At 47.4% G+C, this 12723-nt stretch overlaps 1 protein-coding gene across 1 annotated transcript in view; it reads left to right on the top strand.

The window, feature by feature from the left end:
- Positions 1 to 12723, top strand: part of Plg (plasminogen) — a 42199-nt gene that overhangs the window by 22347 nt on the left and 7129 nt on the right. The window contains exons 11-16 of the mRNA NM_053491.2: positions 2915 to 3099; positions 3847 to 3995; positions 5042 to 5135; positions 8764 to 8887; positions 10371 to 10448; positions 11047 to 11187. Coding sequence (NP_445943.1) covers positions 2915 to 3099; positions 3847 to 3995; positions 5042 to 5135; positions 8764 to 8887; positions 10371 to 10448; positions 11047 to 11187 — 771 coding nt within the window. The remainder of the gene's footprint in view (positions 1 to 2914; positions 3100 to 3846; positions 3996 to 5041; positions 5136 to 8763; positions 8888 to 10370; positions 10449 to 11046; positions 11188 to 12723) is intronic.

The raw sequence follows: 12723 nt of genomic DNA, 5'->3' as shown, positions 1-12723 counted from the left end.
CTTTTAAGCAAAATATTTTATAGAATGATAATTTATGTTTTTAAAAAACGGAAACTTGACAAGTATCACCGTTGAGAAAACAGATACTGGAGACTGGAGACTGGGAGAAAAATTATTCTCAGTTCATAGGTGCTTCAAGTACAGATATATAAGTGCCCCCTGCCCATATTGTAAAAAATGGCAATAGACACAAATAGGTATTTCTCAGGGAAAGACACACAGATGGCCAATAGCCTGAGAAACACTGAGAAAGTTTAGCATCATAGGCCATCAAAGAACTAGGGATAATAACTACAGGAAAACCCATCAGGCACAGCGTAGACATGGCTACCTGTAAAAAGACAGGAGTAAGGGGTGATCAGGGAGTGGAGAAAGATGTGTGGAGTGGAAAGTTTTGGGTTCTTTGGAGACTCAGTTGTATCATGTAATGTTCTGAAACTGTCTTATGAGAGGATGGTTTTTTGCTGAAGCAGACCCGTGAGAAGGGAGAACTGACTACCATACATCACAACATATTTACCTGCACACACGCGCGCGCGCACACACACACACACACACACACACACAGACATACACAGATACACACACACACACACAGAGACACACACAGACACACACAGACACACACACACAGACACACACAGACACACACACATACACATGCAGGTACACAAACACAGAGTAATTCATTTATACACACACACAAAGTAACACATTAATTAAAACATAAAACCATTGAAATACCTGAGCTGTCCTATGCACTTACTGCAAGTCCAAGGTATTTAAGGGATAGATTGGGGCTGGAGAGATATCTCAGTGCTTAAGAGCACTGGTCGCTTTTTCAGTGGTCCCAAGTTCAAATCCCAATACCTACTCGTCAGCTCACACTTGGCTGTGACTGCAGTCCCAGGGGAACCATCCCTCTTCTGGTCTCTATAGGCACTGCATAAATATAACACACTGACCTTCAGGCAAACACTAGTACAAATAAAAACAAAATAAACTAAAATAAAGAAGGTGGCTAAAGTAATTGATGTGGGATCAGCACACGTACTTACTTAAAGGTAAACACCGCGACCGTTCTGGAAGTCAGCCTATGGCTTCTCATAAGGCTAAGCAGACATGCGTTTACCCTATAAATTGCAATTCTACTCCCCAAATATTTACCTCACGAGATAGAATCACTATTCCTCAAAGAAATCTTTAAGAATATGCACGGGGGGGCCTGATGAGATGGCTCAGTGGGCAAAGGCACTTCCTATCCAGACACTGCAACCCGAGTCGGCTCCCCTGAGCCGGTGTCAAGAGGGAAGGAGAGAGCTGACTCGACAAAGTCGTCATCTAACCTAGCCTAGTGATGTAGCCTTGGCTGGCCCAGACCTGGCCTGGAACTCACAGAACACCCACCTGCTTCTGCTCCTAAGTGCTGGAGTTAGGGGGGGAAAGCCACGACACCTTGGTACATAGTTTTCTTTTTTCTTCTTCAAGAAAACTATTCATAGATTTGCTTATTTATGAAGGCTATTATGAAGAATACTCACTCACTTATGATATCCCAAAGCTGAATAACACTAATGGTCATCAACAGAAAAGTGTGAATTAATACTCTTTGATCCAATCATGCACGGAAAGGAGCTCGAAAATTTTATATCAAGGAAAGACTATGTAAAAGTGCACATTCTGTGGGAATCCTCTTATTGAGAAGAGATGCTAAACTACTTGGGACAGAATAGACTGTGATGTTGGCCTCTGGGAGGAGGAGGAGGTGGTGGAGACGGGACTTCTGGGTTAATGAAAATGCTCTATGACACAAGCATGTTTATCAGACGTATCGACCTAGATTCAGATCTGTTCTTCTCATGGGGCATACTAGTTACTCTGGTACCACTGTGACCAAAGTACCAGACAGGCACAATTAAGGAAAATCTTATTCTTGGCTTATCGTTCCAGATAGAGAGTGCCATCTATCACTTCATGCACCTGTGCAGAACATCACAGTGGCTGGAGCATGAGGCAGAGGAAGCTATACACATAACAGCAGACTGAGCAAGTGACAGGAAGTGGTCACAGATGATGATGTATTATGTATAATATTGTATTAAGGACTGGCCCAGGGACCTCCTCCTTCTAGCTAGGCTCTGCCTGCTGTAGTTACCAGAACCTCCTCATACAGCACTGGCGACCAAGTGTTTACTACATGAGCCTGTGGGAGACATTTCTGATTCACACCCACAACCAGAAGTACAGCGTATTTCAACTGAAAGAAAGCAGGTATCCACTAGCGTATCTAGTGCCTTAGGATCCCATTGATTGGTCTTTTGTAGCTGTGGGCACAGGCTTGAGACAAAGTCACTTGTCTTCAGTGTCTCCAAACGGCATTGGGTTCTAGCTCCCACAGAGATATAGATCACGACTCTAACTAAGTTGACAGCAGGGGTGAGGGTTCTGGGAGCTCGAGACAATGTTCTTGAGTAGAGTTGAAGGAGGGTTGAATTCTCCAGTGTTCCCCAGTGCCCTCACTCAATATGATTTTTTGACCCCCACAAAAGACTTTATCATCTTCCCTATCTCTCCCAATTTCTTTTAACTACTTTGGGAAGAAGTATTTGTCAGGGTGTTAAAGGAGAATATTATGATGCTTGCTTTTAAATTTATACAACATATATATATACATATATATAGTTACAATATCATATATGTGTTATATATAGTATGTATACATTATAATAATATAATACATTGTCAATATATTATATTCCATTGTCTCAGTTTTGGTTAAGAGGACCATTTGTGACTGTTAATATCCTCAGTGGGATGTTTCAAAAGAATTTTGCTAACGCTTTTGTTGGAAACAAACTTGAGAGGGAGCTGAATTCTCCCACCCCTGCTGACCACACTGCTTTGGGATTTACAGTGGCTTGGAGATGAACTACTGCAGGAACCCAGATAATGACCAGAGGGGCCCTTGGTGCTTCACCACTGACCCGAGCGTCAGGTGGGAATACTGCAACCTGAAGCGGTGCTCGGAGACAGGAGGGGGTGTTGCGGAATCAGCCATAGTCCCCCAAGTTCCCAGTGCGCCAGGCACCTCTGAGACAGGTAAGGAGCGAGTGGGCAGCTGTGGACACTGGACCCAGAGGAGGAAGTGTTACTGATGTAGAAGCTCCCACACTGCATGGGGTACCCTTGTGGGCTGAGGGCCTGCTGCGCAGAATGAGCCCTAGCTCTACCTTGGGGAAGCAGAGAGGTGGTTGACAGAAGGTGGGGAAACAGTTTCCCAAGGCGCCCTGTAATCCCTTCGAGTGTTGTAACTATTTACACTGTTCTGAAGCTGGGCTTTTCCTATGTCCCAGTCTGAGTTTCCCTTCCAAAACAGCCTACCAAAGTTGGGATCACTTCCAAGCCTGTGAACATCACTGGCAACTTCCAGAACCAGGCAGCAATCCTTGCTCACTGCCAGCACCCCAGTGTCGGAGGGCTGAGTCACTGGGCCTGCCACTAGAGAGCAGCCCAATAGTCACGTAATAGAGCAGTAGTTCTCAACCTGTGGGTTGAGACCCCTTTGGGGGCGGATCAAACGACCCTTTCAACAGGAGTCCTACATCAGTCATCAGGCGTATAGATATTTACATTATGACTCATAGCAGTAGCAAAATTACAGGTATGAGGTAGCAATGGAAAGAACCAGGGTTGGGGGTCGCCGCACCATGAAGAACTGTATTAAAGGTTGGCAGCATTAGCAAGGTTGAGAACCACCATATTGGAGCAAGCGAACGTTGATGCAACTACGCTTCATCGTGCTTCGACTGCCTGGGGGCACGTAACCTTCCTCTTCCCTTCCTACAGACTGCATGTATGGGAATGGCAAAGAATATCGGGGCAAAACGGCCGTCACTGCAGCTGGAACCCCCTGCCAGGAATGGGCTGCCCAGGAGCCCCACAGTCACAGAATCTTCACCCCACAGACAAACCCACGGGCAGGTCTGGAAAAGAATGTAAGCCCCTCTGGTTCAAGGTCTGTTATGTTTTCCTGACCAACCGTTTGAACAGATTTAGTCTTGGGTTACAGCAACCCACCAGGACTGATCTTTGGTGTTGAGGGAGAAGGAAGGGAGGGGAAAACTGAAGTAGGTTGGGGTGGGGAGGGGGAAAGCCGAGGCCACAGCTGGGTGTCCTACAGCTGACAATTCTGAAGCTGTCTGGGAACAGACATCGGGGCTCACTGTTGTGAAGAGACGTGGTAGACCCTGCATGGGGAGGAGAGTGGAGAGAGGAGGAGAGTCCTGCCCTCCCTGGGCACTCTCCAATACTCCCAGGAATCTCTTGGAATCTTCTGTTTTAATTGGAAGCTTTGCTATGTTGACGAGGTTGTCCACACTTTTGGCCTTTGGTGCAGTGCAACCATTAGGCCCTCTGCCGGGGTCAGAGGATAGAGATGACATTCTCTTTGCTCACAGTTGGTTCTGCTGAACACCCTCCACCCCGCACCCTGAGCTCCTCTAGACGCTCTCTTGGTCACTTAGTTAGAACACAGACGCTCTTGTCCCTCAGGATGCCACAGGATTTAGGAGCTGTGTTTGATGCTCTTCAATCAGGGACCATGGAGCAGAGACCACGTTTATTATATCCCAGCATTGGAGAAAACGCTGCCCTTCTGTCTTGACCCATGGAGGGTGCAAACATTTTAAATCAACAACAAGGCCTCTTGGGGACCAGGATTACTGAAGCCAACCAATGATATGACAGCCAGTAATGTCCACTGTCCCTGATGGCTGGCTCTCCCACATCTGGCCCAGAGAGTGGCTTTCTGGTTGGAATTTACTTTGGGCAGAGACAGAGGCTCACTGGCATCCTGCAGTGGAGGCCTTATAAGCACCTTAAACCAACTTGCCAAAAAGCAAACAAACCAAAACAAAACCAAGAACATGAGGTCAGAAAACAAAGGGACGCTGCCTTCCATCCCATATGAAGGTCTATCTCTCTAAATCTGGTCCCCCCTCCATCCTGGGGAGCCTCCTCTCAAATGCCTGTCTCTTTTCAGTACTGCCGAAACCCGGATGGGGATGTCAATGGGCCCTGGTGCTATACAATGAACCCCAGAAAACTTTACGACTATTGTAACATTCCCCTTTGTGGTGAGTTTCTCCCTCTTTCCAATCCCCCTTCTTTTTCTCCTCTTTCATTTTTTTTGTAAGAAAACTACTTTCCAATAGATGGAGCGACTTCTTCACAAGGACTAACACAAAACAACCACCCACCACAGAAAGGCTTTGAGCCTCTGAGGAGAAAATGGCTGCCTCTCACCCTGAGCCCTCTTTCATACCGGCATCTTGAGCCTGGCCTGTTAATGTCCTTGCCTCATACCAACTAAACACCAATGCCTCAAAGTGTAGAAGGGAACTAATCGTCTCCTGGAGGCTCCCCTTGAACTGGTTCCACAGCTGGCTTGAGATGCCTGTCAAATAAGTTCAGAGCCACAGGGATAGGATGTGTATTAGCCACATGTGGCTGCTGCATTAAAATGCGGTGGTCAAAGCAGCTCGAGGAAGCACGAGCTAGGTATCCATCCACAATGGCAGAGACTGAAGTGTAACAGCTAGAACAGTTACACTGAGGGATCCCATCAAGAGATTTGCACCCAGAGAAACAGAGAGAGACCTGTAAGTGGGAAGAGGTTATAAACTCTCAAAGCCTTGCCCTTGCGATGTACTTCCTTTAGCAGGACTCCACATCTCAAAATGGTTCCATGGCCTACCCAAGAAGCTATCCTACCTGGGGACCAAGTGCTCACATCCACTAATTCACATATTTCTGCTGGCCACCGCCCCTCCCACCTCCAGATTTCCTATTCACTAGTCACCTAACTTAGAGATAACATGTCAGGCTCCTTCGTGGGGGATTTGAGACTCTTTTTTTGGGAGGAAGGGGCTTGGATCTGGGAAAGGAAGGTTGACATTGGTTTTTGGTATTGGGATGGCAAGTCAACGGCTGTGTCTGCAAAGTGAGGCTGCTTCTGCTCTGTGCTCACCAACGTTGCAGTCAAAACTTGGGATGCCAGGGACTGGAGGGAGGGGCTTAGCTTGCAAAGCTCTTAAGGGCTGTGTTCCCAGTATTTGGGGGACAGTGGTTAGGAGCAGGTTAGGTGGCTCTTGGGCTCTTGGGGTGGGAGGAGAAGGAAAGGTAATAGGCAGACTTCTACAGGCCCATTTTACAGTAGGTTAACACGGAGGCTGCCAGCGTTAGAGAAGGGGAGAGTGACCTTTTTCTCTAGGGAGCATTTTTTTATATTGGGAAGAAATTGTCTTGGTAGCCTCTCTACTTGGATCTGGCCACTGAGACATTAGGGTCTCAGTGTCTCCCTTTCAATCTCTACACTCAGTTTCTATCCCTTGCCCCTCTCCCACCCCATTGTCTTTACCTGCCCTGCACAGGCTGCCCCTAAATGGTGCTTGCCCTCGCTTTCATGCCTGGGGCTCCATGTCCTGGCTTCAGAGGGCTCTGACTTCTGCAGCAGCTGTGGGTACCAGAGGGTCTGACTTTTCTCAGGGAGTCAAGCCTTGGCATCCAACGGCCGTATCCCGTGAGGCCAAGCCTCAGCTGTCCTCCATACCTTCAAAAGCAATACCACACGGGAGATGCTTAAACACAATTTGCCAAGTTCCATTGCCACTGTCGTGTGCATCTTTGCCCCACTCCCACCCCAAATGGACTACAGTTCCTGTATGCTGACCCTAAGGAAATGAGTTTCCAGAAGATTCCACCAAGTGATGCTGGTCTCTTGTTAATTACAGCTAATTTTTCAGCATCAATTATCCCAGCAAAGCAAATGTTCCACCTCACAGATTCCTAATTCAAAACATCCCATAAATAAAATAGGGCCAGTAGTGTCATTGAAGAGACCCTCAAACTCCCATCTGAAATGTCACAAGCCAGGCCTTCAACATTCTTTTTTTTTTTTTTTCCTTTTTTCGGAGTTGGGGACCGAACCCAGGGCCTTGTGCTTGCTAGGCAAGCGCTCTACCACTGAGCTAAATCCCCAACCCTCTTCTCAACATTCTTGTCTCCAAAGCTCCCACAGAATAACTCATAAAGTCCTGTGCACCTGATGATTTTTTTTCCCACACAGATCTCCAAAATCCTTCAACAGCCCTCCCCAGAACAACGCAGGCAAGTCTGTCATAGCGATAGCCTGCTCAATGGTACCAAATGATGGTCTAGTTAGTTTCTCTGTTGCCATGGTAAAATGCCATGACCCAGAGCAACCAGGAGAAGAAAACAGGTTGTTTGGCCTACTTTTCATATCACAGTTGGTCACTGAGGGAAGCCAGGCAGCCACTCAAGGGTAGAACCTGAAGGCCAGCAGAGATCATGGAGGAATGCTTTTACCAGCTTGCTCCTGACAACAGACTCATCCTGCCTTCTTATGCCACTCAAGACCACCAGCCTAGGGAATGGCACCACCTACAGTGGGCTGAGCTGTATTACATCAGTCACTGACCAAGACAATGCATCCCCTGACCCCCACCAGACTTGGCTAAAGGCTTATTGGTGGAGGCAACTCCTCGCTCAGGTTCCCTCTTCCCGGGTGAATGTACTTTCTGTCAAGATGACCAACACTAACTAGCACATGCACATGCATGAAGCAATAGGCACTGAGCTGAGCTTTAGAGAGGACTGTCCCACCACAACACACATCTCTCTTTGGAAAGCCTTCCTTGCATGCTTTCTCAGAACAGGCCATGGCAAATAGACAGTGGAAAATTCGGGTTCCAGCTACCTCAGAGTGTGCACTCTCTGGTTGACTAAGAGGGAAGGAGTTTCTTCTAGGGATGCCATGAGCAATGCTTACGGTTACCTTTCTGAAGACTTTGGGCCTTCAGGCCCCAATGGAGCATTTTTGAATATCCCCTGCATCTCTGTTAGAGGGAATTACCAAAGATGGGATGCAGACCCTGCTCTCCAGTACGGTGACAGGCTAGCTGATGTGAGGGAATGCATACTGGAGGTAAATGGAGAGGAGGCAGGTGGGGCAAGTGGGTTGATTGTTAGTTATAGTTGGTTATAGTATTTGGGGTGTATGCAGGGCAGGGCAGGGCAGGGCAGGGCAGAGGAGGGCAGGGAAAGGAGGGTCAGGTCTAGGCTGAAACCAGCAGAGAGAAGGTAAAACCGGACGGTTGCACTTGATGTCTACATAGACAGATAAACACAGACAGACACACAACCTGCACAGACTCACAAGAAAAAAAAATACCATACTGTCTTCCAAGGGGATAAGAGCTATGGACTTCAGGAGACCTTCCACAGTTCAGGAAATTTTGACATTGCAACATGGTGCTGTCATCTACAGATGTGTTGGGCCATGTTTATAGCTGTCCTGAGATTCTTGTGGGCTGCAGGCTGGCCGTGCCACACAGATGGTGTTGACAAGCGCAGCGTGGCGTTCTAAGTAGATTATATCAAGGCTAGGCAACCGTTACAAATAACCACATTTGTCCATCGAAGTCCACCAAGAGAAGCTCTTATTTTAATTCTGAGCTACACTGGTATAATTAAATGATTAGAGTATATGGCCCCTTCTGGAGATAGGGTTCTGTGCTGTCTGCTGCTACTTTTGAAACCCAGAGGAACTGTTCCAAAGGTTGCCTATGACCTTGGAAACGTGACAAACTCAGCTCCTGGCCATTGGCCATGAATTGATCAGGGCCATATGACAGAGCCAGTGCATCTGCTGAAGTGTGACCTCCTCCCATATCCCCTTCACAGCATCATTATCGTCCTTTGAATGTGGGAAGCCTCAGGTGGAGCCGAAGAAATGCCCTGGGAGGGTGGTGGGTGGCTGTGTGGCCAACCCTCACTCCTGGCCCTGGCAAATCAGCCTTAGAACAAGGTAAGGAGTTGCAGAAACATTTCCCACCTTTCTGTGTGAGCTTCACAGACTCTTTATGCTAAGTCAACACCGCTGAGCCTCACTACCTACCTTCCTGTTCTCTAATGTAAGGAACTAATGCAGCTACGTGAAGTTGCATAAGATATCTTCTTAGGGTCTCTACTTTGAAAATGACCAAAAATGGTACTTAAGGAAAACAAAACAAAATAGAACAAAGGGGATCTGGGCTGTTGTCATTAAATTCTGTAAATGTAACAAACTGTGTAAAATGATGACATCCCCAGAAAACATGGAAACCCCTTGAATTTAACACAGAGGCTGCTTGTGTGTTCATAAACACACGGACAAGCCAGCTTGTGACTGCCCTAGTTTAAGAGATGCATCTGAACCTGCAGAAGCAGGGCCCCATGTGGCAGAGCACATCTGCAATCCTTAATTCACGTTTCCTGGGCCTGACTTATGAAATACCCGTAGGGAGCAGGCTCCTCGTGGGCTTGTCAGCTTGCTCGGCTCACTTCCACAGCACCGTGCACACTCCGTTGCTGTTCACCGTGCCCTCTGTGAGCTCGCCAGAGGGCCACTAACAGTTGTGCGCTTGACTGGCTGAACTGTCTCTGTTTCGGAGTTTGTTTTTAAGATTTATTTATTTTACTTATATGAGTGCTTGCCCGAGTGTACAAATGTGCACCATGTGTGTGCCTGGTGCCCTTGGAGACCAGATCCCTTGGAACCGGATCTATATGGTTGTGAGCCACCATGTGGTTGCTGGGAACCAAACCTGGATCCTCTGGAAGAGCTGTCAGTGTTCTTAACCTCTGAGCCGTATCTCCAGCCACAGAATTGTTTTGTTTTGTTTTTCTTTCTTTCTTGGTTTAAGTACTTAACTCCTTGCTGTATGATCTTTACCTGCCAAATAGATTTTTTTTCCTTCTGAGATTGAACGGCGGTTTATTTTCTGGCTGTTTTGTTTTTCCCCTTTCTTTTTCCGGACCGACCCTACATAGGAAGTTATTTGCATTTGTATTCTAGCCATTGCACCCTGGTTGGGAGTTGGTGACCTCATTAGCCTGCACTACTGCTCTTGGGGTCACATTTGGCCTCCGTAAAGGATGATTGGTGGAGACCGTTTGCAAAGCCCTAGCCAATAAGGAATTCAAGGCAGCCTCAAGGGCAGGTTTGGACTGGTGGTTTGTGTTGGGGTCCAGGGTTAATAGGACACAGTGCAGATACAGGACTTCGTGCTGGAGTCTCCACCTCTGCTCTGTGGTGCAGGAGGCATCCAAGGCTCTCCAAGATATCTTAAGAAGGGTGTGGATAGATGGCACTGTGTCTCTACCGTCCTGCACATGGGCTGGCAGTCCTTTCTGCTGGGAATAGAAACAACAAAGCAAAGAGCTAATGGACACTTCTTTCTGATTTTCTGTGCAACTGATTGGGACAAAGCAGCTGTACTAAATGTAAATTCTTGTTTTCTGTCCCCCAGATTTTCTGGACAGCACTTCTGTGGCGGTACTTTAATATCCCCAGAGTGGGTGCTGACTGCCGCTCACTGCTTGGAGAAGTACGTTCCATGGGTAACTGGCATGACATCTCCTTCTAAAGACCGACCTCTCTCTTCCTCTCCTCCCCTTCATGCCCCTCTTCTCCCTCTTCCTCCCCTCCCTCTTCTTCCCCTCCCTTGTCCTCCCCTCCCTCTTCCTGTTTCCCCCTTTTCCTCCCCTCCCCCTTCCCCTTCTTCCTCCTTCCTTCCTTCCCTCCTTCCTTCTCCCTCCTCTTCCTTTCCTCCTCCCATCCTTCTCTTTCCCTCCCTCCTCTCCTCCCTCTTCCTCCCCTACTACCTCCCTGCCTGCCTTCCATGGTAGTAACATCGGGGACCCAGAAGAGCCACTGGGACAACTAGGCAAGAGGGAAATAGTTCTAGAGAAAATCTGAGGACACAGAGTGGGGTGCAGGTCTGGGGAAACAGGTCTGCTCAATGGCAGGCATTGATCCTCTCAAGGTCAAGAACATTCCAGGGTCAGACAAATCTAGGAATTTGTGTCTTGCTGAAGATCCTGATGGCTACATGTGTTGGAAGTCCTTGTGATGTGCACAGCACAGGAAGGCACCAGGGAAGGGTCTGGACTATGTTTGACTCCTAATGTCACCATCCTTTCTAGATCTTCGAGACCTGAATTCTACAAGGTTATCCTGGGAGCACACGAAGAACGAATCCTTGGGTCAGATGTTCAGCAAATAGCAGTAACCAAACTGGTCTTGGAACCCAACGACGCTGACATTGCCCTGCTGAAGCTAAGCCGGTACGGGTGCCCCTGGGTTTGGATCCCAAGCTGAGTAAAGAGAGCAGCTTCATGGCAGGGTCTTATGGGCCACAACTATGGGGCAGAGCTGTCTAGTATGCAAAGCATGGGAGTTTAGGAAACAATGGGGATAAATCTCATCAGAAAACCAGGATTCAGCCCAGTTCTGCATACCCCAGGCACATTCCTTAAAAAGGAAGCCAGATTCAGTTTCCTTATATAGAAAAAGAATTAAAATATAAAGTACAGAGTCACCTCCATGTCTCCCCCACCAGCTAATAATATGAATTCACTGATAATTACTCCAGGCTAACAAAGCTCCTCCATCAGTTACTCCAGGCTAACAAAGCTACTCCATCAGTTACTTCAGGCTGACAAAGCTACTCCATCAGATACTCCATGCTGACAAAGCTACTCCATTAGTTACTCCAGGCTGACAAAGCTCCTCCTAATATAATGAAAGAATCAAATGAGATTATTTGATTACTTCAAAGCACTTTTAAAAGCTACAGACATATGCCTGGCATGGTTGCACATGCCTTGATCCCAGCTCTTGGGAGACAGAAGCAGGTGGAACTCTCTGAGTTTGAGGCTAGCCTGGTTTACACAGTGAGTTCCAGTAAAGCCAGGGCTACAGGGAGAGACATTAGCTCAAAAAACCAAAGCCCCAAACCAAAACAATAAGAGTAAAATCCCACAAATACAGGGGAGAGGCGGGGACTAGAGAGAGATCAGCAGTTAAGAGCTTGCTGCTTTTTCAGAGAACCTGAGTTTGGTTCCCAGAATCTCTATCAAGTGGTTCACAACTACCTGTAATTTCAGCTCTGGACACACACATACATTTAAGAGAGAGAGAGAGAGAGAGAGAGAGAGAGAGAGAGAGAGAGAGAGAAGCAAAAACCAGCCAACCAAACAACAAACCAAGGTAGGAGAGAACAGAAAGAAACAAGAAACAATTCACAAACACAAGTTCCCTCACTGGTCTTTGTCTGCATTTTCCCTGCTGAAGTGTAGTTTTTAAAGCCAGGCACTGGGTAATTAGGTTTGTTCCATAGAGTTAGGAATGTTTGGAAACAGGTCCCTTCCCATGGACACAGCACACAAATGGTCAGCTATTTTGAGAACTAGACATTTGGGACAGGCAAAAGGCACTTGGAGCACATCAGCTGTGCCTGATGGCTTCCAGATGACAGGGAGATGATTCTGGCAGAGACAAAGGCTGGTCCAGCCAGTGCAGGCTGCTGGTCTCAAACACTGGGCCATGTTACTGGGCTGTAAATGGAGAGGTGATGTCTTGGGACATTCTGATGTGCTGGAAGGGAGGGAGGGAGGGAGGGAGGGAGGAGGGAGGGGAGTTACTCAGTAAATCAGTTCATCTCCCTCATGTTCCCAGAACCTTCCCTTGCGTCCCAGCAAATGAGCAAACACAAGACTTCCCGTCCATGTGTGTTCCCTTAGATTCATTAGAGTGATCTAATGGCTTGAACAAGTCATTCAGCAAATAGGCTGTTCTCTGACAGCCTAACATATCTTGGC

Source organism: Rattus norvegicus, chromosome 1, assembly GCF_021556685.1.
Source record: "Rattus norvegicus strain SHRSP/BbbUtx chromosome 1, alternate assembly SHRSP_T2T, whole genome shotgun sequence".
Classification (NCBI taxonomy): Eukaryota; Metazoa; Chordata; class Mammalia; order Rodentia; family Muridae; genus Rattus; species Rattus norvegicus.
The sequence above is the reverse complement of the archived record's forward strand: the minus strand, read 5'-3'. Positions and strand labels throughout refer to the sequence as shown.